The sequence below is a fragment of the Trematomus bernacchii genome, unplaced genomic scaffold, assembly GCF_902827165.1.
Source record: "Trematomus bernacchii unplaced genomic scaffold, fTreBer1.1, whole genome shotgun sequence".
Lineage (NCBI taxonomy): Eukaryota > Metazoa > Chordata > Actinopteri > Perciformes > Nototheniidae > Trematomus > Trematomus bernacchii.
The window spans coordinates 4,942,342-4,968,564 of record NW_022987524.1 but is presented as its reverse complement, the minus strand read 5'-3'; the positions used below and the strand labels follow the sequence as shown (position 1 = coordinate 4,968,564).

The 26,223-nt window shown below is 41.4% G+C and overlaps 1 protein-coding gene across 1 annotated transcript in view; it reads left to right on the top strand.

The window, feature by feature from the left end:
* The first annotated feature begins 529 nt into the window (after positions 1–529).
* Positions 530–26,223, top strand: part of LOC117473091 (disks large-associated protein 1-like) — an 81,678-nt gene continuing 55,984 nt past the window's right edge. The window contains exons 1-3 of the mRNA XM_034118578.1: positions 530–1,957; positions 15,653–15,870; positions 24,938–25,133. Coding sequence (XP_033974469.1) covers positions 545–1,957; positions 15,653–15,870; positions 24,938–25,133 — 1,827 coding nt within the window. The 5' untranslated portion in view covers positions 530–544. The remainder of the gene's footprint in view (positions 1,958–15,652; positions 15,871–24,937; positions 25,134–26,223) is intronic.

Sequence of the window (26,223 nt, the reverse complement as noted above, 5' to 3'; positions counted from 1 at the left end):
CTAAGCTAAAGGCGGCTAAGGTTTGCCATGAAAAAGCGGTTGCGAAATGATTAAATTAGACTTATCTCAGACTAGCAACTGACATTTTTATGACACAGATATGTTTCAGACCTTCACCAGTTATGTATTTACTGACATATTTTTTTTGTTGTCGATCAAAACGGAAAAAATCTCTTACGTTTGTGTTAACCACTGACCTTATTTGAGGCATCTTACCAACAATAAAAACTTTAAATAACTTTTCCTTTAGGACGACGGAACCCAAAGTGGTAAAATGCTTAATAATTTCAAAGTTTAAGGATTCATTCCTGCAACAATCTTTGAAATGAGGGGTTTAATATTTTCTATGGTTTGACTTGTTATTGGCTGTTACTTGTTGCCTTGCATTACCTGTCAGTCTTATGGCTCCTCTCTCTTCCTGTCTTCCAGAGTCTGCAGCTCTCCTCTCAGGGACAGTCTTCTGCAGCCCTTCTCTGGTCACAGGCCTGCCGGCATCTCTCATCCATACCATTCCTCTTCACATCCACCCATCCTTCCCCCTGTCATGAAAGGCCTGTCCAGTAGTCGGAGTCACCATCACGTGGTCTCCTATGAACCGTCATACGATCTACTGGGTCACCACGTAGACCGCAAGCCATACTTGATCAGTCAGAACGACATGCCTGTGCCCATTCCCATGCCGCATTCAGCTGAGCTGGCCTACTACAATGCTCAGCGCTCCCCGTACCCCTCTGACAGCAACAGCATCGTCCCATATGGAACCTTCCCAAGGAGGTGCCACTCCACCTCCTCATCTCACCATCCTGAGGTAAAGGATGAGGGTTTGGCCATGGTACCATATGTAGGAGGAGGAGGGGGAGGAGGTGGTGGAGGGGGCTATGGAGGTAAAGCGCCCACCCGGGTACCGGCAAACTTTGCGGACCCGTTTGAGCGTCAGCAGTCATTCTCCAGAGATGGCTACCACACACTGCAGTACAAACGAGGAGTGCTGGCCCACAGTGGGGGGATGGGGGCCAACAACATCAACAATGACAGCCCGGGGAGAATCCGTCACCTGGTCCACTCGGTCCAGAAACTCTTCACCAAGTCACACTCATTGGAGGGGCCACACCACACACAATCCAACAAGGGGGCCAATAATGGGAGCGTTAATGGTGGTGTTGGTGGTGGAGGAGGTGGTGGTGGTGGTTCAAGGGCCAGCCTAGAGGGTGAAACTCCACCAGGGGGAGTGCGCCACCGGAAGCGCAGCAAGAGCCGCGAGCGTTGTCGATCAGCAGAGCCCAAGCATCGAAGCCACCACCACCACCACCACCAGCTCCACGGCTCGGCATCTGCTCCAGGCTCCGGGTACTGGAGCTCAGATGACAACCTAGAACGGGAGCTGTGTCTCTACCACCCTCACCATCACCAACCTCCACCCTCACCCTCACCCTCCATGTCCCCGTCACCCATCGCCATGACAATGGGCCGTTATCCCGGCAGAAACCATGACAAGTACCCCCAGAGTCCCCTCCCCAATCTCTCCTCCTCGCAGTCCCAGCAGTACTTCATGATGGACCCTTATGGCACACTCAACGAGCACACACACACCCACGCACACCACGGCCACACACACCACCATTCTGCACTCAAAGTCTCCCGGAGCAACAACGATGTCAAGTACACAGCGTCGTCGTCGGCGTGCGTGCCAGTTAGTGGCAGCAGCAATAACAGCGGTGGCGGTATCGTTGGAGGAAGTGGCTCCTTGCTGCCACTGGGTCTTGTGGACGGGCCCCTTGTGAAGAAAGGGGCGTGGTCGTCAAGCCTAACGGTGAGCAGGGCCCGAGAGGTCTACACCAACAACAGCAGCCACAACCAGCTACGAGCCAGCGCAGGACCCGGTAACCTAAACCTAGATAGAGCTCTAGTCAAATCTAAGGGCAGTCAGCAGCAGGAGCGCACTTGCCATTTCTTACAGGTAAATAATAATTCCCCCACTCCCAATCCAACACCAGTCGATTCACCCCCACTCCCACCCTCTGTTGCCTCCCTTTTCTCCACAACTTACTTTCCTCACCAATGTTTCCTTTATGTCAGTGGAATCCAGTCTTGTGAAACTTCAGGTTTTCAGTCCTACCAAACACTACACTTCAGTTAGAGAAGGGCAAACCAATCTGAATCTCTTTCTGTAATCGACAGGTGGCCATTCTGAAGTTCTTACATGTTCAGCCACAAGTTCCAGAACGTGCACAGCTGTTGTCCTGGCACATTCATTTTTATATATTTTTTTCACATGGGTCATTTTGTACAAGTTTAGCAGGAATGCCAGTAATTCATTCCAGGACAATGGATGTTTGCTTCTTTGGATACAGTTAGAAGGATGACGTTCCCCCAGTTTCAGGGTGAGCAAAGACTTGCGTTGCTGCTGTATTCTGGGAACCTTTTAGGCAGCTAGACATTCAGAGTACTGAAATAATGTTGGCTTTCGAGACACTGGTGAAACTCAATACCTCCTCATCTAGGGATAACATCCATAAAGTTATGTGAAGAGTTAAACCAAGAGGGCACCAACCTAACACTTGAGAAATATTAAGAATCCCAAAGAAGAAGGTCAAATGCATTGGGTAAGGAAATCAGAATAGGTAGATTATTATATTGTTTAAAATTCAGTATAGTAACCTTTCAGTGAGCTGTAGGATTCAAAGTAGAAAATAATAATGTCAGTTTAAAGGTTAAATATCTCTTAATGTATGTATTGTGTAAAAGGGGTTTAATGACACAGATGGGGACCTATGTTTATGGAAAGGGGATACGTTTATGTCATGAATTTTATGTTTTTCTACATCACCAAACTTTACTAAATGACAACCCTTCCAACTGAACAGTGGACTTGCATCCCAGTTTAGTAGGCTACTCTGGGTCAAAGTACAGGGTCTTCATTAACAAAATCCCTGTATTGAGTTAGTGTTTGGCTGGAACAGAAATGGAGATTTACATGACTGGAGCCATGACTGATATCAAGGCTGTGGACACACTACAACTGGTTAAATAAGGGCTTTAGGCATAATGTAAAATAAGCCACGTTCATCAACTAACATGCAACTTTAGACAATTCTGATATAATTAGAAAAAACCAATGTACAACACGGTGCCCGCGGGCACTTAGTCGCACTCACGTTCTTGCTTGATTTGCGGACCAGCGTTGCAGTCGGGAAGAAAAGCAATGTAGAGCGGCACCGCATGGCGTCATTTCCACTGGGGACAGGGGGGACATGTCCCCCCCCCCACTTTTCGAAATCACGTTTGTGTCCCCCCACTTTACAAATATGTTTATTATTATTTTTTTAACGCAAGCCGTCATCGCCACGGAGGAGCACACAGCCTCTGTGAGCGAGCGAGAGAGAGAGAGAGAGAGAGAGAGAGAGAGAGAGAGAGAGGAGAGAGAGAGAGAGAGAGAGAGAGGAGAGAGAGAGAGAGAGAGAGAGAGAGAGAGAGAGAGAGAGAGAGAGAGAGAGAGAGAGAGAGAGAGAGAGAGAGAGAGAGAGAGAGCTACTACTATAGGACAGTAAAAAAAAACAGTTTAAAAGGGTAGTGATTAGTCAAATATGCATAAATGAAAAGAAAGAATGCTAACTAGGAAACATAAGATAAGAATAAACCAGTTTAAATGATTTGTTATTGGTTGTGATCATATTCTAAAGATGTTTGGATTATTGAAAAGTATAGAGCTCCCTTTCATCTGAGTGTGGAGAGCTGTTTCCATCAATTCATCTTGTGCTCAAAGTGCTTCAGATGATGCATTTCACTTCAACATTTAAAAAAACATCTTCCCGGGGGAGCATGCCCCTAGAGGAGGTGAGGACCCCCCTAGAGGAGGTGAGGACCCCCCTAGAGGAGGTGAGGACCCCCCTAGAGGAGGTGAGGACCCCCCTAGAGGAGGTGAGGCCCATCCACCCCCAAATAAAGCAGGTTCAAATAATTAAATTGCATACTTTTTCTTTTAGTAAACACTGAAAACGGGTCCCACAGACCCAAACAGCACACAAAGGTTAAAGGTCAGCATATCATAATGTTAAAATGTGCTAAATATATACACTGCAAAAAACAACAAAAAGAGGAGTAAAAGTAGCTCACGACTTGTTTTACTTTTTGAAAGTAGCTCTCATCCTAAAAAAGGTTGGAGACCCCTGGTGTACAGGGACCTATTGTCCCTATGCCAGGAATCACAAACCACAAATAGATGGATCGTTCGATTTCGAAAATGTTTCAGTGAATATATATATATATATATATATATATATATATATATATATATATATATATATATATAAATAATTTCATCAAAATGTAAATGAGCTCAGTATGTTATATGAAAAATAATGAACAGCTATTTTGATAATTGGTTAATCTACCAATTGTTTTGTGTTATAAATTGTCAGATAACACATCAACACATTTTTGACCAACATTCAAAACACTAAAGATTTTGAATTCCACAATCACATCAAATGGACTGTGCCTCAGGACGTAAAGTGGCTCGACCAGAAATCGAAAGACTGGAAGTTTGCTCCTCCAATCCCCATGGGAAGGAATAACCATCGGTGTGTGTGAATGAGATTTAGATTAGATGATGAGCACTTTAGCACCTTGTAAGGCAGCCATACAAGGTGCTAAAGGGTAAATGGTTACATGCAGTGCAAAGCTCTGGAGTGCTGGAAAGACTAGAAAGAGGCTATAGAAGTCCATTAGGGGAAAAAACATTACATAATCATATTTCAAAACCTGGAAGCAGCAACATTTTCAACCACATGTTTTTTGTTAAAACTACCAGATCATTAAATAGTGGCAGATGTTTTTGTTGATCAACTTACCAATGACTCAACTAATAATTTAAGCACTAATATCTGCATATTGTTTAATGGACAGTTGAGTAAAAATCAGGCAGTGAACTGTACCTTCTCTATTGATTGAGTTATACTGACTAATCTGTGTAACAGTGAAATAAACACATGACTCCACTAATGTTTGGAAAAATCCCTCAGAAAACGAATAAATGATGATTATATTTGGATAGAAATCATAATGAAACACCAATACCAACACTTTGAGGACTCCTCATTACTATTACAAGATTACAACGTTCCACAGATTTGAGAGCTTTCCTTTACAGATCTATTCTAAAACATGCCACTATGTTAATCCCAGTCAATGTATCACAGACTATAATCTCTCATTCCCTACAGTTTTTTACATTGTCGACACATTTCCTACTCTTGTGAAGACAGTCGGTTAAAAGATAAAATAACATTCAGAGAACTGAACAACATAAAGTCAATAGCAGATGGGGAAAGCTTCACATATAGATGTGATGCGCCTAGATGTGTGTCTGTTGTTGTAGTTGATCATTTTGCTTTAAATTGAACCTGCTAGCTAGCTTGATTAAAATGTTCTAGCTAACTAAATTAGCATGGTGGCTAGCTAGATGACATATTTTAGCTTAGACAGACCTGAAAAATGATTTGTTTAAGATAAGATAAGGTAGCACTTTATTGATCCCAATTTGGGAAATGTGTGTTGCATGCTTTAATATTGAGAATATAAGTAGAAATACCATCTTTCATTAACTATCACCAAGACAATGTCTACAAATCAAAGCGAAATGAGAGAGACTTCCTTAATGAGGGTTTCTTCTTCTTCTTCTTCTTAGAAGAAGAATCGGAGGGATGAAAACCTCTTTAATGGTCACACAGCACACACAGTGAAATGTGTTCTCTGCTTTTAACCCATCCTAGTACCAGGAGTCTAGTACTAGGAGCAGTGGGCAGCTATTGGTGCTAGTGGAGCACGCTCATGTACTGTCAAGTCGCCGGAGCCTCGCAGCGGGGGTACTGCTGCGGAACGCATAAACGCATAAAGCAGACTCTTCAGGCTAACGAAGGATCACTTCTTCTTCAGGGCAGGGAAGGCTACGCAGTACGCAGGCTACTGTCCCGCAGCTGCTGCCTCTCTGTTGGGACTCTGTTGGGGGGGAGGGGGTGCTAGTGGAGCATGCTCCATGTACTGTCAACTCGCCAGAGCCTCGCAGCGGGGCTACTGCAACTGCGCACATAAAGCAGACTCTTCAGGCTAACGAAGGATCACTTCTTCTTCAGGTCAGGGAAGGCTACGCAGTACGCAGTCTACTGCAGTCAGCTGCTGCCTCTCTGTTGGACTCCGGTACTACACATTACTCACGAGACGTAAAAACGAACGCACTAACCACTCCGCCAACGCCACAGTCACCCCCGCCGTGCGGGCCGGATGTAGCCCGCGGGCCACCAGTTGATGGTCACTGCCCTACTGACTAAGCCACTGCCGGAGAGCTTCTTATGTTTGGATGGCAAAATTCACTTAAAACGTTTTGCTTCAAAACATCCGAGAAATAATAAAAGATTTATACAGCAAGAATGTTATACATGGATATTTGATCAAACACCGGTACTCTTACCACCTGGAACTAGTGACTGCTTTAGATAAAGGCTACGTTATATGCTATGCTAATTTCTGTATCAAAATGACAGGGATCGTGCTAGAAACAGTAACACAATCTAACTAATATCGTTAAAGACATAACGGCACACACTTTTGAGTTTGGCGGATGGTACTTAATAATAACCAAATAACAAACAAGTGAAAACAACAAGCAGTGTGGCTGAACGGTGGAATAACGCAACAAGCTAAATCTCTATAACGAACTTAAACACTACACTGATCTAAATCGATGAAAAGTTCAATACAAATGTTGAGTCGTGTAATATAAAAAGGTTGTAGTGTGTCCACAGCCTTAGGATCATTGCCCCCACCATCAGAACCCCACTGCCACCTCCTCCCTCTTCTCCCCCACTTCTCCCCTCCTGCCTCTCCTCCACTCACCCAACTCACCCCCACCCAACCCCCTGCCACCCTCCTCCTTTACTTCCTGTTGGTTTGGAGAGCCTCCCTCTTCCTTCTCCTCTCCCTCCTTTTTCCTCCTTTTGAGTTGAAGAGAGAAGTAAGTGCAGAGTCAGTAGCCTTACTCTCTGAATGCTAGGTGATGACATGACCTCATGAAGAACGACATCCCTTCCTGTTTGTAGACTTCATTTTTTATTTAGTAGTGCTTCCCTTTCTGCCAGTTATCTTTTCCTCACTGTTTGTGGATTGTTTCTTGCTATATTTGTGAAGTGCTGTGTTGAGCTAAGTGTTGGGGAGATGTTTAACTATATACAGGAAGTAGAGTTTGAACATGTAACTCAATAGTAGAACTACATTTACATTTGAATTGGGTCGAGTTTATTACTTTTGGTAAGTGGAGGGTCCCTTCATTTAGCAGCAATGTGCCGACATGGAGCAATCAGACTTCAGCAATTAAAAGTGGATGCGAACAAAACAAAATTGCGTGCATCCATGTTTAAATGAAAGATACTTATTTCAGTGTGTCCAGTACATATGTAATCAACTTTGTATATCTTATGTTCAGTATTAACTTGTGAACACTTGAACTGGGCTGCTCCTCTGAGCAGAGATGTTTCTACCTTCTCTGCAGACCGAATGTTATAACAGCAACAGAATCTGTGACAAATGAATTCAGCAAAGGGTTTGATAGGATGTAATACTGGGTTCAGATCAGATGTGTTGAATAAACCCTTAACATTTGGGACAGAAAGACAAGAATATCTTAAATCTACTGTGCAATGTCTTTCAGGAACACAATCAAAGACAGGCAATAATTGAGCTGCATTTCTATATTGACTTTTACTGTACAGAACATAACAAAAGAATAAGTACAAATAAATTACATATATTTTGGACACCCTTAATAAATTCTATACCTGGGAAATACTAAGAGGTCAAAGGAGGATTAACGTTCGACTCGTTGCGACGGTAAGTTTTTGTCTATAAGCGTTAATAATCTCCCCAGCACCTGCTAGTGTTGTTCTGTTACCTGTGCTCAACTGTGTGGGATGATCTTGTGTTTTGAATGTGTGTGTAAGTGTGTGTATGATTAGACATTCTTATTTACAGTACAGCACACATGTATGACATACATCAGCAACACTAGAACAGTACACTGTGCTCTACTGTCTGGGCCTTTATGCTAGCAGGAATGTATTCTATTTCTCTGTACAGTGTTCCTGAGCTTCTTTCATTTCATTTGGTGACAATTAGCTGAAAATGCATACTGAATACTTTCCTCCATGTCTGACCTTGTTCTGAATAATTAGTCATGTCATACTTCCCACTTTTTATAAGGCCTGTTTTGCCACTTTTTGACAGGAATGAACTTCCTGTCAATAAGCTTTAACACATCCTGCACCGATGTGGCATAATAACAGCCTATCAGAATCCTAAAGGACATCAAATGTGTTTTTAAAAAAAAGTTATTGGTTGTTATCCATTGAACACATTATGAGGCATATCTTTGGTTTGGGCCTTTCTACATAATATTATTTCAGACTTTAAACCAGTTTGTGCTTCTCATATTTTAAAAACACTTTCTAAAAGATCAATCATCTGCCAATGTTTGAAAAACCCGGGTCATTATTTGAAATTCTACCACTCGGAAAGTATTTGCTGAATCCTAAAAGATCCACACAAAAAATGTATTTAAGAGAAACCAATGCTGATTGGATGGATGATCAGATTGGATCCAGTAGATCTTAGCGGGGGAGAGACAAAGAGATCAGCTGTGGCTCAGACTCTCATCTGTTCGTCTCAACAAGCAGCAGAATGACTCATGTAATAACTGTAACCCAGACATTTATTTAAAACATACTGCCAGGAGTGACAGAAAGTGAAAGCACACCATTGTTGTTCAGTTTTGAATTTATAATTGTAAAAATTGCACCATGCAGTCAAAGAGTGTTTATAGACCCACGTAATATAATTAAGAGCTGAATGTTATGAACAATGGAAAGCAGTGCCGCTGTATTCTTTTAAGTATTGTTAAACGCTTTTCAAGATGCAAGTTGTTATAGAACGTCCATCTGACATCCAAGGGTTGAATCAGTTCACCTTAAAGCCGACTATAAACAGGAAATGACCAGATATTGTTAAGTGACAGAAATATAAAAAAGAGGCAAGTGAAATGAGTTTGAATCTATCTGTGCTACCGTTCCAATACGTAATCGTTCGACTTCCCTTTGCACACTTCATGTTGTGCACTGTGAACAATTGTTCAGTGTGTTCATTTCAACTGTGTAGTGTTGTCTTAAAGGTCCCATGTCATGGCCATTTCTACTGATCATAATTCCATTGTTGATGTCTACTAGAATAGATTTACATTGTTCAATGTTCCAAACTCACATTGGTTTCTCATACAGCATCTCTGTATAGTATGTGTATTCACTCTCTGTCCTAAACGGCTTGTTGGAGCTCCTGCCCCCACCTCCATATGAGCCCACTGTGCTCTGATTGGTCAGCTCGCCCACTCTGTTCTGATTAGTCAACCACCGTTACAGCTGAACATCAGTGATTATGTGTTACAATGGCGTTTGTTAGCAACCAGAAAATGACACCAGTAAGGACAAACAGCTGCGTGGGGTCTGGGTGCCGTGTTGGCGGGACCGCGGAGCTCAGCCTGAGCACCGCGGTGTCCACTGGCATGGCACTTGGGATATATCACACTGTCCGCTCCGGGGGCCTCGCGGGGGCCTCGCGGGGCGGACTCCTGAGCTGCTCGCGAGTCCACCCTGGCAGAGGGTGTTTCTATTGTTCTATGGCTGTGAGCCAATTGGTCCATTTGGACTTAGTGACATCACTAGGCCCCGGAAGAAAAAAATGGAAAAAGAGAAATCTCCAACGAGGCGTTCTGGGGCAGCATAGACAGGTCTTTTCTGTGTTAGAGTTTTACTCGCTACAGGGTGTACTTTGAGGGTTTGTGACTCTGCAGACCGTTTACAGTACATGCAGAAAAAGCTTCATAACACACAAGGGGACGGGTAATAACCGGAAAAGCATGACATGGGACCTTTAAATCTGCTGGTGTTCCCGCACAGGAAGTGCTGCTGTTAGCCAGCTAGCTTACTAGCAAGCTCGCCAACTATCAATAGGATCATTTGCGTTAGAAAGATTGTTCAACCCAAGACAAAATAACGGTGTATTCTTTTTATAGTGTTGTCTTTTAAAGCTGCGTTTATGGTATAGTGGTACTTCAATTAAATAGTGGGGAAAAAACGATTAAAAAAAGAAATAGTGCTTTGTTCGCCGACCACATAACAGAAGTATTGCCACCTAACAGAAGTAGCAGGACTACTTGGACACACAAAAAAGCAAATGTTAGTTCAGTAGTTTGTGATCAACACATATCAATAGTCTTACTTTAAGATTTGGTTAAGGTTAGGCAATAAAAACTAAGAGATGGAGATCATGGTTGTAAAAATAAACATTGCCTTCTGGTCGTGGACAGATGAGAAAAGTCAAAGTGACACACCTCCTCCCTAAAGGCCCTGATGTCCTCCAAAGTGGACACAGAGAGGACAGAAGGCCAAGAGTTACACATGAGCAGTCCTTTTCTGTTGTAGAGACAAAACCATTGAGATGAGTTCAAATACAACACAGAAGGATTGTTTGAAGTGCAGATTAGACAGCTAGTGAATTAGATCTCAGTAAACAGCAGTGAGGCACTTTCTGAGAGAGAGAGGCTTTCAGGATTAAACAGAACAAATCAAAGACAAGTCTCAAAACACACACTCAAATAAATACAAATTCTAACACTAAGCATTAAAGTAACAGCTGAGGAAGACCGACATTTCCCTTTCAAACAATATAGTCCTCTTTGATTGCGGCAGACCAAACACAGCTTCAGTGGTGTCTGAACACATTAAAGCTGTCCCCATCCCCCCGGCTCTATATGTTGAATCTGCAAATTATTATCTTCAGCCTCTCTGTTCCAATACCTGTTATTCTGATGCTGCTGCCTTAAGCCATCCAAACAGACAGGTGTTGCCAAGGAAACAATCCACAGCCTGTACCATATATATACTGAGTGCTGTGGACACCAATAGTGTCAAATGCAATTCAAATAAATACAAGAGAAAGGAAATATCAGTAAGATGTTTTTTACTTAGGTGTATTATGTAAGAAAACAGAGCAATGTTACAGAGACCAAGATAATTAGGATACAAAATGTATCATCTTAAACGACAAAACAGTAGTTTATAAGTGTTTCTGGTTAATAGACTAATTGAAATGAAACATAATATTTTTGTATAATAAATCAGGTGATCAACAACTGCATTTGTAAAATGATATTTAAATTAAATAATAACCAATAAGAAAATTCAGGCGGCAATTCTCCCTATAATATATTGATCTTTATTTTAAAATGTAACTGTAGGGGAATACAGTTACCTTTTTTCTATCAGATACCCCCAAGCCTGGTTGTACTGCAAAAACAGAAACATTGACTGTAATTGATATGAACAGATTTCACATAAATCTATTAGTTTAGTTGAAAGGAATAATATTAAGTTTGAATTGAAAATATTAGGTTCAACTATTGCTAAATATTGCTTTCAACTAACCTAATACAGTGATGAGAAATTGTTGACATAATACACTTAATTAAAGTCAACGTTTCAGTTTTTTCAGTCTAACACACTGTCACTGACTGTCACATGCACATATTTCTCAGAACACGGACACACAGATGTCTCAGAAATGCACCAAATCTCCCACAATAGCATGTGCACTAATGACAGAGTGAGGCTGTTACGCTGTGTTACGCAGTGTTCCGCTGTGTTACGCTGTGTTCCGCTGTGTTCCGCTGTGTTCCGCTGTGTTCCGATGTTCCTCGCTCATTACAGCAGGAGAGAGTGGCGCTGCAGTGAAGTGAGGCTGTGCGTGGGTGAGAGCTGCTGATGCTCCTGCAGCTGGTCCTTTCCCCGCATTCTCTTTTTATAGCCAAACTGCTCATTTGTGTCTCTTTGACGTCACACACACACATGCAGAGGGAGAAAGACATTGAGCCCGGCAGATCAGTTCAGCCTCTTTTCCTCTGTGATTCATATATAATTAGTCACAATAGCGGTGCAATTCTCCTGCTGTCTGTTGTAGTCTGTCAGATCCTCACTCTGGCCTCTGGTCTGGAGCCGCTGAAGGTGCTGGATTCACCACAGCTAGCACAAACACGCTAAAAGGTGTGGCTAATTAAATATAATGAGCTGTGTTGGGATGTATGTTAGAACTAGATACAAGCATCATGTTGCTGTGGTGCAAAGTACATTTACTCAAGTACTGTAGCTAAGTACAATTTTGAGGGACATGTACTTTACTTGAGTATTTAAATTGTTTTGCTACTTCTTACTTCTACTCCACTACAGTTCAGAGGTAAATGGTGTACTTTGGCTCCACTACATGTATTTAATACCTTTAGTTACTTTACAGATTTGGATTACTGATGTGAAATATAACCAAGTGTTAAATCAGACTTTAGTTCCACCTGGAGTAAATTCACAAGCTACCCTGCAGTATACAAAGTCATTCAAACTAGCTGCACCTTTACCAGCTTTGAGAACACTTTAATGATCAATCATTATAAAACATATCATATATATTATTCTGAAATGGACCAATCTGCACAATGACTACTTTCACTGTCGCTACTTTCACTATATTTAGATGCTAATGTTTTTCTACTTTTACTTGAGGTACATTTTGAATGCAGGACTTTTACTGTAACAGAGTATTCCTACACTCTGGTACTTCTACTTTTACTCAAGTACAAGATCTGAGTACTTCTACCACCTCTGCATTTTGTCACAGCTTTACCTGCTGTTATTATCGGTAGTTTCAATTCGGCAGCATGTTGAGATGCAGAAGAGTTAAGATGAAAGACATCACTTCACTGACGCTCACGCTTCTGAGAAAAATCAGGTCCTATGTTTTTTCCACTTTTCGTTAATCTCAGAAAGAAAAGATCATGGGGTTAAAGAAAGATGCTGTTTTCAGATTGGTGCGTCCCTGTAAATGTTGTGGGACATCAAGTTTTCCTTTCCTTTTGTAAAGGATAGTCCAGTGCAGGGGTAGCCAACACGGTGCCAGCGGGCACTTAGTCGCCCGCGGGGCATGTTCTAAAAATAGCTCGCCAAGCAAATCCAAAATGTATAAAATACACAAAACAAAAAAGGAAATGTAATTAAAAGAATCTACCCTATGCATAAACGAAACCTCAATCATAGCGAACTCTATCTACTTACTACAACTCTATATCTATCTAACACCCCTCCTCCCCCCACCCCCACAATGAATATCGACCAATCACGTTCTTGCTTGATTTGCGGGACCAGCGTTGCAGTCTGGAAGAAAAGCAATGTGGCACCTCCCCGCTGATTTTCCTTCTGGCAGAATCTACACAACACATCAGCCCCATTGAACAGCCTATCATGCCAGCCTATACAGCACATGAGGGGCAGAGTTTTACTCTGTGTGTTGCAACTTGCATATATATTTATTGCACTTGACGCACACACACGCATGGCGTAAAATATCCACCTGGGACAGGGGGGACATGTCCCCCGCTATTTTCGAAATCCTGTTTGTGTCCCCCAACTTTACAAATATGTTTATTTAATTTTTTTAGCGCAAGCCGTCATCGCCACGGAGGAGCACACAGCCTCTGTGATCGAGAGAGAGATGAAACGACTACAAACAATATTTGTGATTATTTACCCATTAACCAGCATAATAACGGATTTGGTAAACTGAACAACAGTGAGCCGCCACCCCGAAAATGTGTTTGCTCTAAAATTATATTAATAAATGACTATTATCATTATTATAAGCAAGACAATAAATGGCAAAGATATGTAGAAAGTAAACGTATTTGAGATACGTCCAAAACAAACGTAATGTGGGAGAAAACACGTTTCTAGCTAAACGTAATTGAGAATGCAGTTTAGTTCTGTGGGAATGTAATTTTTAGGAGACAGGGTTGACAGGTGAGCCTCTTTCACTCTTTCAGGCACCTGCTGCCCTCCGTCAGGTCAGTAACCCGGCTGAATGGAGGGACTCTCATTACTGTTATTAGCTCCACCTGTGCTCCCCTTCTAGGAGTCAACACGTTCACTGTCAGGGAGGACCATAGATCAGACCTGTGTGAAGCTGAAGATGTAGATTTATTAGCCAATATTATCATCCATAATGTAGGAAAGCAGAAAATGAAGACAATCTAATAAAGTAATTCTTAATGATTGCTGATCCAGTGTTCAAGATCACTTTGGACTTAATGTATTCCCTTTATAATATTACTAGAATATTCAAGGGATTATAATCTAGTTTATTGCCTCATAACATTGAATTGCTTTTATGTGAAATAAGTATTACTTTTGATATGGTATTGTAGGGACTGATACATTTGTAAAGTATTTTTTCTCAGATTTCAAAAGGACATTTCAACTCTGAAAACAAGCTCCAACAAGCCGTGTAGGACAGAGAGTGAATACACATACTTTACAGAGATGCTGTATGAGAAACCAATGTGAGTTTGGAACATTGCACAATATAAATGTATTCTAGTAGACATCAACAATGGAATTATGATCAGTAGAAATGGCCATGACATGGGACCTTTAACAAACTATTACATCTATTTGCTTCAATTTTTTGTTCTTTCAAATGTGAATGTTATAGAGTGGTGCAGTGATGTTGTATTGTGGGAGGCTGTCCCTGAAGTTAGCATCACGAGTGTTCCCTCCACAGAAAGCAATTTGCAGAAGGTCTTTGTCATGATACTTAAACGTTTTATTTAGCAGGATAATATCCACATATTAACACCACTTTTTTGAATTTTGAAGCTTAAAAAAAAAGGCACATGGCTGCGCATCACCACCGCTAAGCTAAAGGCCGCTAATGTACGTCTCATGTAGCAACCGCTGTTATTATGATACATAGAATCTTTGTTGGGGTGTAAACCACCACTGGAGTATTTACTGACATATTCTATGTCAATAACCCCAGACCTTATTTCAGTCATCTTACCAAAACAAATTCAATAAGATGTTAACTGCGAGACTATGGAACCAGAAGTTTTAAAATGCTAACTCATCTCTGTGTATTAGGACTCATTCATGCACCACATATCTGTATGTTATTTTTTAGATAGGATTTTGTTCATTTCATTTATTTATCTTTGTGCAATATTGTCAGTCAAACCAGTCAGCATGTTACCAAATACTTTCTTTCTCAACTACCAAAGGGGTCCTGGGGTCAGATCAGTGCAGACATACCATAAACACACACACACATGAATGCTCACACACATCCTGTGCTCTTGCATTGACACAGTTCTGTGTTCTGAGCTCCTGAATAGCAGATGTATGAATTAGCCAGAGAGAAATTTCCTCCTGACTCGAGCACATTCACAAACTGTTCGTGCTAATGAGCCGACAGCCTGCACCACATCGGTGTGAACGCTGTGCACGGATGCATGAGTGTGAAAGAGTGGTGGATTCAAAGAAATGCCAGCCATCAGTTTAGTCCAGTCTGTGGATGCTAGCTGTGTATCGTGTGTATTGTTGTACAGCATGTTAGCTCTGTTTCTGTAGCTTCCATGTACCATCAGGACAGTTTAGCTAGCCAGTTTGGTGGCTGGGACTCCGACAGCAATGGAGTGGACTCTGACTGTGTTTCTCTGACCTTTGCACCCGGGCCGCAGGTCCCTCAGGACGAGTGGAGCGGCTTCTCTCCGCTGGGGAAGGAGGACGACATCCCGTGTCGGAGGATGAGGAGCGGCAGCTACGTCAAAGCCATGGCAGAGGACGACAGCGGAGACTCTGAGGAGAGTCTCACCAAGCCCCTCCCCAAGGTGCAGGCCCGCCGGGCCAGCTACCTGAAGGCCACACAGCCCTCCCTCACCGAGATGACCACTCTCAAGTAAGGTTTCACTCTGTGTCCTTTTCCCCTTACATTGTCAGCATTAGGTTTAATACCAAGCAGGTTTACACATACAATACATTTGCTTTGGTGTGTAATTGTTCAACACTGAAAGAGGATCTAGGTTGTAAAAAGGTGGAACCAAATGCAGAAGACAGATGCTCAACATAAACTGCCTTTATTTAAATACTTGATTCAGACAGGCAAGGCAAAACTGCATGGTCAGAACCAGAGGTTGGAAGCAGTGAATTACAAATACTTTGTTACTGTACTGAAGTAGATTTTTCTGGTATCAACATTGTACTTTACTCCTTACATTTTTAATACAAATACCTGCACTTTCTACTTCTTACATTTTCAAGACAGGCTCGTTACTTAAAGGGTACCTATCATGCAAAATGCACTTTTGTACGTCTTTTATACATGAATATGTGTCCCCGGTGTTCCAGGGAACTCACCAAGTGTCAGAAAACACAACCCTCTCTATTTTCCTCCATACCCAAATCTCTAAAAAAGGGGCTGCAACGGATCTGATAAAAACTGATCCAGATTTGAACACTGTCCTGACGTCAGGACAGTGGCGCTACGGCTATTGGGCCAACTCCACCAATCAGGAGGAGACAGCCACGGCCATTGCCGTTCTAAAGCGCTGGAGACGCTGTAGTACATATGCCAGGCCAGTAGATGGTGCTGTTCTCACTGAATCTGCCCTTGCAGAGCAGAGCTAAAAAAAAGTGCAAATTGAGCGAAATGAGGCATGGCTAAAATGCATGATCTGTTTGGTATTTTGAAAAGAAAAAAGTATAAATATGCCTTATATAGGTATGGTCCTACACTATATTATTCAAATATAGCATGATAGGTCCACTTTAAGTTGACTGGTCTATTATGTAGTCGTTTTAGTGAAATTTGTTTTTGCAAATATAAAGACTATATTTGAAAAGGACAAACCATTAGCACATTTTCTACCTGCATTTTTGTTTCAATTTAGCCAACTGAAGGTCACTTAAAAGGCTCAAAGCACTTTGAGATTCTGCTGGTGAGGTCACAGACACTGACAGCCGTGATACTGACAGGCAAATAAATAGCAGAAAGGTTTGTTCTTATTTCTGTGTTTTACATCATATAGCCTTATCAGGAAAAGTCTCTACTGTGTCTTCATAATAATCACAGAGGTTTGTAGATGTCTGTAATCAAAGTGACCGAGTGAAAATCCACACAGACCGTTGTTTGTAAAGAGTTTGCAAAGATTAGTAGGGTTCATATTATACTGCTGATTGAATTTCGTAAAAAAATGTATACATTGTTTGAGAAGCAGCATTTGATAGAATTGGTCTGGAAAACATCGGCTATGAGTTCATGAATTAAATGGACCAATCACACGCAGCCTGCAGCAGGAAGTGCCCTAACTGTAGTCTGATTCTCTCATTAAGAAACAGATGGCCTCGTTGTGTGGTGAACCTGAACTCATTTCAGTGAGAACCAGAGGTGAACTTGCTGCTCATTATACATATACATTATTATTTCCACAGCAGTGTACTCTGCATCTGAAATATTGCTTTCAGGTTACCCTATTTGCAAAATTGTTTTTCACAATTAACGTATAGTTCTTTCAGTATTTCCCTATATATTAGATCATTAAATTAGATTAATCTTTGAATCTATGCTAAAAAATCATTTAAAAGGACCATTTGTTCGAAATAAAAATAATTGTTTTATGACTGAAATGATCCAGCATAAACATTTAGATTAATGGTGATTACTTATTTCCCTATCGGATGGACATTTCATTTAGAGAGAAATCCTGTGTTTTCTGCATTAGAGAATTCTTCAAATTAAATCTCAGTCGAATGAATTGTGTGTTTTAATATGCATTCTACTTACTTATGCATCATTTAGCCACCTGGTTACTTGTGCTTTTAGGCCCCGTCCACACGGAGACGAAACGGAGCCAAAACCGATTTCGAACCGAAGTCGATTTCAAAAAAGTCTTCCTTCCACTCGGAATCGGCTCAAGAAACGTGTCCGTCCACACGAGACCGCTCGAAACCACTCAAAACCGCTCGAAACCGCTCGAAACCACTCGAAACCGCTGGAGACGCTGGAGACGCTGTAGTACATATGCCGGGCCTGTAAGTGGCGCTGTACTTCCGCCACAAAATACACCAAAAGCAGCGAATAAGACCCCCCAAGCATGGTTGCCATGGTTGCTTGGTTGCCCTTCTGGTTATTCTCCACGGTGGATTTAGCAACATGTAGTTCATGTAGTTCTCCATGTCCACTTGTTGCTGATGGTTGTGGTAGAGGAGCTGTAGATTTTGCACTAACATCTGTAGCATGGTCAGTAGCGTCTGGAGCACGAAAGCAACCCTGTGATCCGCCATTGTTGTTGTTGTTGGCAAAACGCATCAACGACGCGGGGGTGAGCAGGAGAGGTGGGGAGAGGCGGGGCTACGGCGTCATCGATTCAGGAAATGATCGTATAGGGCGTACACACGGAGCCGCAAGCGTTTCGTCTCCAGACTTACCCACTTTGGGAGCCGTTTTCAAAGTGTATCGGTTTCGGACTCCGAAGCCGCTGCTCCGTTTCGGCCTCGTGTGGACGAACCGTCTATATCAGGGGTCGGCAACCCCTGGCACGCGTGCCACCAATGGCACGCGGCACCGTAACCAGTGGCACACTAGGAATAAGTGGAATAAGTGTACAAAATATTTATTTTATTTTCGGATCCTGAACGAGACCGCCGCCAGAGCGCGTCTCCCCGTTACCTGCAGAAGGAAGCCATGCGCGCAACGCAGCCCCACTCAAAAAGGCCGATCGCGAGACGTAACATACATGACACTTTTCTCTGTGTGCGGCAAAACAAGCTCGCCAAAATCGCTTCACCAGTCTGGCAGTATTTTAAGGTGTCCGAAAAAGACAATAAAATAGCGGTATGCAACGTGTGTGAAGCATAAATCCTGCAGCTCCACCCGCTGTGACGGACCGGTGAGCGGAGCAGAACACACATTAAGAGTTAGACCTAACACACTTAGCTATTTGATCTACCTTTGGAACTAGTTATAAATATATTTATTCTTCACTGTCACTCATTACTGGATCAGTGAGCTGCATGAGATACTGACAGGCTGTCAGAGAGAGAGAGGGGGAGAGAGGAAAAGAGAGCGCTTCCGCTCATTTCCCCCGTGTTATTATCCAAAGTTAATGTAAACTTGAATAATATAGGCTACTTCATTTTAATGTAACAATTATGTTGGTGTTGTTGTTTGTGGAAGCGCCAGTGAATGAGCATTAACTGAGTTTTAAACATCACTTTTCACGAGTGTTTTCGTCGAGCTCTTCAACACCCTCTCCCCCCGCCCCCCCCCCCCCCCCCCGTTGATAATTCACGATCGTCGGCACGCTGATACATTTTTTTTTTTAGAATGGCACTTCATATCAAAAAGGTTGCCGACCCCTGGTCTATATGATAAAGAACTTTAGCGGATACAACTGAAATCGTCTCCGTGTGGACGGGGCCTTCATTTGTAGTCACATTAAGACTTAAGCCTCTAAAGTGCCAGCCTAGACAGATTTACATATTTTATATTATATTATTTATTCTACGTTTGTTGGATAGTTGCAGCAACTGCAGCTAATAGTGATCACCGACTTTTAGTTTAAAATCATCTAAAGAGATAGTTCTCTAAAGTGAAAGCTTGCAGATGCAGAAGGCTCCACGGCCGTATAGGACAGGTTTGTCAGTGTGTTGTCAGCTTTGGTACTGATAGAAGGCAATTTGTGCCAGATTACGATTGTTAAATGAAAAACCTCTGTCTTTAGTCGGTAGGAAATATATGTTAATGTCAGGAGGTCAGGTTTGACAGAGGAGCAGCTTCAGGAGAGGCCCACCTGTAAACAGTATCACCAAAAGTCAGTAAGGAAGGCTACATGGAGTTATCCTCATCCCGTAGTAAAAACAACTTTGGCCTGGACAGAAAGCCTGATTTGCATTTCATTTTATTTGTATGTCAATATTACCACTAGAGTTTGCTATGTGGACCAAAAAGAGAAAAACATTTACTGTATCGGTTTACTTTGAACCGATACACTGTATATAAGGAAGCATTCGATGAATGATTGAAAGATTACAAATATGGAGAAGATATTGTTAACACGTAATGGTTAAAAAATGTTACGTTAACCGTTTTATTTGGATGGTTATTGTGAAGTAAATTAAATAGGATTCTAATTATATGTGGCCTTTGGTGAATTAAAAGCCTATACATACTATTTATATATATATATATAGATATATATAAAGAGCTGCTAAAATGTGTGTGTGTGTGTGTGTGTGTGTGTGTGTGTGTGTGTGTGTGTGTGTGTGTGTGTGTGTGTGTGTGAGATGGTAAATCATCCCCAGAGAGAGGAGTAATCTGCAGTGTGATCTACAGCAGGAAGCAGAATATCACCTTTGCTTAATTAAGCTTTCACAGCTCTCTAAATAGTGAGAGTAATTACAGAGAGCAGTCAAGGGACGGCCGCTCGGCTTCTTCTGTCGTCTCCTCTCACTCTGTCACACACTCTGTCACACACACACACACACACACACACACACACACACACACACACACACACACACACACACACACACACACACACACACACACACACACACACACACACACACACACACACACACACACACACACACACACACACACACACACACACACACACACACACACACACACACACACACACACACACACACACACACACACACACACACTCCCTCTCTATGCATGGGTTTTCTTAAATCAACACACATACAACTAAACCTGGACGGAAACAGTCCTCCTTCTCTATGACCAGAGTTATTTATGTGTTTAAAATACTTTGGTTCTTTGCTTCCTTGCACCTTCAGCTCAATTATTTGGCATTTGCCATCTTAAATAAAAAATGTTTTACTTCATTGTGCTTCAGATCATTTTCGGAGAAACCATTAAAAAGCAATGTCAATATAGAAAATACTGAATGTGCCAAAACACATGCTAATTAAGAAACATCTTCATGAACTTGAAACATATGCGCAGCATCTAGAAAAATTCACCAACTTGAGGACTTGAGCAAGAAGCTCTGGGGCCTCATTTATAAAGGGATATACGCTCAAAAAATGGCGTACGCCAGTTTCTACGCAATGTTTGCGATTTATAAAATACTAACTAACGGGAAAATGTGCGGTCCTCCACGCAAACTCTAACCCATGCGTACGCACTAAGCACACAAACGGGAGAGACGAGAAACTGCGACACCGTTGGCAGAAGGAAGAATGGAGAGAAATATGTGGAAATAATACCATAAATAAAATGTTACCTCTCATTTATCAAATATGAAGAATTCATTTTCAAACATTGATTAAAGCCAATCTTAAAATGATTAAACAAACGCCTGTTTGAGACTCCTCAGTGCACACAAAAACATAACTTGGAGAAATAAATAAATACGGATATGCTATTTAAATCCACCTCGAATATGTTGTGTTCATGTTATGAAATGTTTTCTCATAAATGATGCGGTAAGCAGGAGGACAGAATAACGTCTAAACTAACGCCGTTTTGCATTTCTATAGGTTGTAGATACGAGCATGGTTTTATATACTATCACGTTTAATCGTGTTTTATGCCGTTTGCCAAGACTTGATAAGTCGCTCGTAAAACACAGGAGGTATGGAAACTAAGAACACCATATGCGGTAAATTGTACAGCTAATATAACACAACACATTGTATTTCCTTTAACTGGTGGATTATGGATATATAGTTGCTGATCGACAGCTGGAACACAAACCACCAAATACAACAAAATAATTCAGATCCAGTCGTCATGACTACACTCCGGAGGGATTCCCCCATCATTTCTTACAGTTTCTCATCAAGGGGGTGTCTCCTGTCCCCGGGACAAACACACTGCCTGAGGAAGGTTATGTGTATGTTTTTTGTCATTAACTTTTTTCGGACCACTTATTTATTTATTTTGGTGACGATCCGACCTCCATGCTGCTACTCTGGTTCAAACTGCATCCACCAAACAATATGATTTATCTCCACCTCCCCACAATAACCAAAATCTGACACGGTGTGAGATGTCTTTTTTAGCTGTTCGGTCGTAATTTCCTGCGATCTTCTTCATGCAGTCAGTCACAATGAATGAATGAATTGGCGTTTCTTTGACTATTTATAAGCAAATATGGGCGTTACGAGTCGATTGTGATTTATCAAGGGAAACAGGCGTAGGAAGTGCCGTACACACTTCCCTCGCCGGTACGCAATGTTTTGTGAATCGGAAAATGTCGGAAAATGTATGTACCTATTTTTTTGCTTTGTACTACGTAAGCAACCTTCCTACGTCAATCCTACGCAAGGCGTTATAAATGAGGCCCCAGAACACAACGGAAACCAGGGGACTCTAAAAAGTGACGCACACAGCTGGGACCAGAGTGCTTGTTGACATTTGGGGCTAGCTTACCTAGCTAACTTAGATTTATCAGAAGGACTCATGCGATCCCATTATTAATCAGTGAGAGTTGGCCATCTTTATAATCCCCGAACGTCACAAAGCGCTCCAGTCCCAGCTGTGTGCGTCACTTTTCAGTGTCCCCGTGTCTGCTGTGTTTTGAGCTCCTTGCAGTGTTTGTATCTGCAGCGTTTGATTTATGCAGTGGTTTCAGTAAACGCAGTGCATGTATTGTCAAGTTGGAGAAGATGTTTCTTCATTTGAATGTGTTTTGACACATTTTAGTTTTTACACTGGCATCATTGGACGCGTTCGCATCTGTTGGCCACCGTACGTGGTGCCTTTGACTAGATACCAACAGTCGCTGTACACCATCTTTAAACAGAAGTTTTTGTTTTTAAAGAAAAGTCAATTTTCTATTATATTTTAAGAATTGTTGAGAAGTTGCATGAATTCACATTTTGACTGTAAATTCTATTAAAGTAATTCATGCGTGTCCAAAACAACCTTTATCTTTAGGAGAACCTCCCATCTCTCTCCACTGCACATAATAGAATGTTGTAACATATCATTATCTTGTTGATTGTTGATAATGTTCTTCAAGAGAACATACCATAATGTTATGGTCAAAAGTGTGCAGAATGTGCTTTGACAGCTGAATCCAGAGTCCTAATTTTTGAAGAGTGTGTGGGAGCGTTTCTAAATATGCAAAATTGCTATTCATTATAAGTTGGATTGAAACAATCAATGATTAAATCCCACACGTTATATATATGTATATTAGTTTGCTTTTTCAATGACCTGGGTTCATTTAGAAAATCACTTACATTAGTCATAAACAGCTTCCCTTTAAGACACTCAAGGATTTAGTCATACATATTCAGGAAGAACATAATGGCATCATGTCTGTTAGGTTCAGCAAAGACTTTGTTTCATTTTGAAACTTTCATAGCTCACATACTTTCTAACTTGCAGTATTTAAGTGTGGCTCTACCAACTGAGTGGCTCTGAGGTCATATATTGCATATGGGAATATAAACTGTGATCACCAGGGGTGGGAAACAAGAGGAAGTGATGAGTCATCGGAATGCATGGCTATACATAGTGTTTCTTTCTTTTATTGTGTCTCTGATATCTTAACAATGTATCACTGCTGTCGTACGACCCACTAGCTTCGCCCCCTTGGATTCTATTCTCTGTTTGTGGTCTTTAAGTCTGTGTTATGATGAAAACAAACTTCTCCTAAAGTGACATCACCAGCACTTTTCTCAAATGTTTTCATATTTTCAACTTCAAGCACTTGGAGAGTTAAGATGAAAACCGTGGTTCACTCAGAGAAATTACACAAATACGCAGCTAATAGATGGCATGCGCTCTCTCATTGAAAACAACAGAAAAAAGATGCTGGCGCTCAGAAGAAGGCGCTCTGGACACAGGCACGCAAACAGCAATTCTAAGATGAAACCAGAGTTCCCGTTAGAATATTTTTTTGCCGGTCAACATGTCCGTTAAAGTTGAAATCTTCCGGACAAAATTAGATAAGTGCCGGTTAAAGGTCTTCTTTGTTATTTATTGAGCTTTAAAACAAATTGATATGATTCGACATTAAACAAACTAATTATAGTAGATTAACTACATTATTCAAAAGTGTACAGTAATTTACAAAAACGCGGGAATAATAAACGGAGCGCTCTCTCCTTCTCCTGACAGCCCGTCAGTATCATGCAGCTCGCGGATCCAGTAATGAGTGACCCGACAGTAAAACTAAACATATCTATAACTAGTTTAGGTAGTTTGAGAGGTAATTAAAATAGCTACGTGTGATTTTCTAACCTGAAGTGTGTTTTGCTCTGCTCGCCGCTGCAGGGGATCATGCAGAGCTGCGTGTCGACTCGTCAGCAGCAGCCGATCTCTCTCTCCTGTCAGATTAGACTTTACTCGCATTTATGTCCATATCGATCAGATCTAGCTAGTTCTAGCTAATGATATGACTACCTGCTTGTTAAAAGACACCTAAACAATAAGCGTCGCTATGCAACCGGATGAGGCCACAAAGTATAGCGCAGCATTATGCATTTGTTTACATGCCCACCGGAACCCCGAGGCATTACCAACAGATCAACGCACAATCAACCCATACAGGACATCTCTTTCTCCACATTAAGTGTTAGACATTAGAATTGACAATTTTTGTCTGTCACATACTCTTTTGTCTGTCACATACTATTCTTGTCTGTCACATAAGTGGCGCAACTGATGCGGTATTGCGCTAAGGGAAAATTATTTTGACCGGACATTTTGACCGGAGAGATTTAGATTTGCCGGACTTCAGCATATTTTACCGGTCATTGTCCGGTAATTACCGGCTAACGGGAACTCTGGATGAAACGTTATATTAGTGTGGTGGATGAATGAATTCAGTAGCTGAAACCCTTCCCTAATGAGCCCTGGTTGAATATAGTGGTTTTCTAAGTAACATTGATGGGGACCACTTCTCTGACTGAAATGGAGTATTGTTATGTATAAATGTGTCTATGTGTCTAACTCTAAGTCCCTGTCGTCCCTCTGTCAGGATTTCGACGGAGCACTCCCCCAAACTGCAGATCAGGAGCCACAGTTACCTTCGTGCGGTGAGTGAGGTTTCAATCAATAGAAGCCTGGATACCCTGGACCCCAAAACCCTCCTCGACCCCAAATCGCTGCTGTCCTCACCCCAATACCGCTCACGCAATGAAAGCTACATGAGGGCCATGAGCACCATCAGTCAGGTTGGTTGCCAACACTGATGCCTTTACATTTACAGTATTCCCCACCCAGTCATTCTGCCATACACATCACAATCAGGCTTGGATGGAAGTGATGGAGTATGTGGGGAGTAGTGTTTACCACTTCAAATAAATCATTGACTTCCATTTTATGCCATAACTTTTCAGATCTGATTTATTCATCTGGGATGTGGTCATGCCGCCTATTTCTGTCTTTCACCATCTTTAAAGGACGGGTTCACTGTTTTCCAAGACTTAATTAAAATATTCAATATTTATACTTAATACATCTTCCCCAAAGTGTCCTTTCTGAGACACTTTTACTGAAGCTTTGTTGGACAATTTCTATTATTTATTGTTCATCATAATTTGTATAACAATGTGTTTGCCATCATGTTGGTGGCAGCAGGCACCTATTCATTCAAAACATTAATGGTGAATTATTATATAGCAGGCGTCTGGAGCATTCTGGGTTGTGGAATATTTGATTGAAAGGTTTTATCTTCCATTAAACACACCAAAATGAATAAAAGTACTATTTAGTTTGTTGCCTCTAAATCTGGTTATTGATAATTCATGCTGGCATGGATGGGCACAACCTAAAAACTACCATAGAGTCATGTAAGCCGACTTTAAGTAGACAATTTAAAAAAAACAATGCTTTATTTATGTGGATATATTTGATTGGCAAACACAAGTCCTTCCAAATGTAATTGCATTGTGACTATTAGTATAGTCTATTAAAAACTCATTTTTAAAACTTGAAGTAGCTGTCTTTGTCCACAGTACACTAGGGCTGTGCGATTATGGCAAAAATCATAATCACGATTATTTGGGTCAATAATTGATATCACGATTATTAAATACGATTATTCATTGACTTTGAAAACATCCATTTATTGAACTTTAAAACAAATACAAACAATAATTTGAACAGTATCTTTTTAACTGTTGATTACCCTGAACGTATAATTCAACTGAAAAACCAATACAAAAATAAATGATACATTTAAATAAATCATATCAAAATAATAAATACCAATAAACAAGATCAACAAATATTTTGGAGCGCACTTCAACAAGCTACTAAACA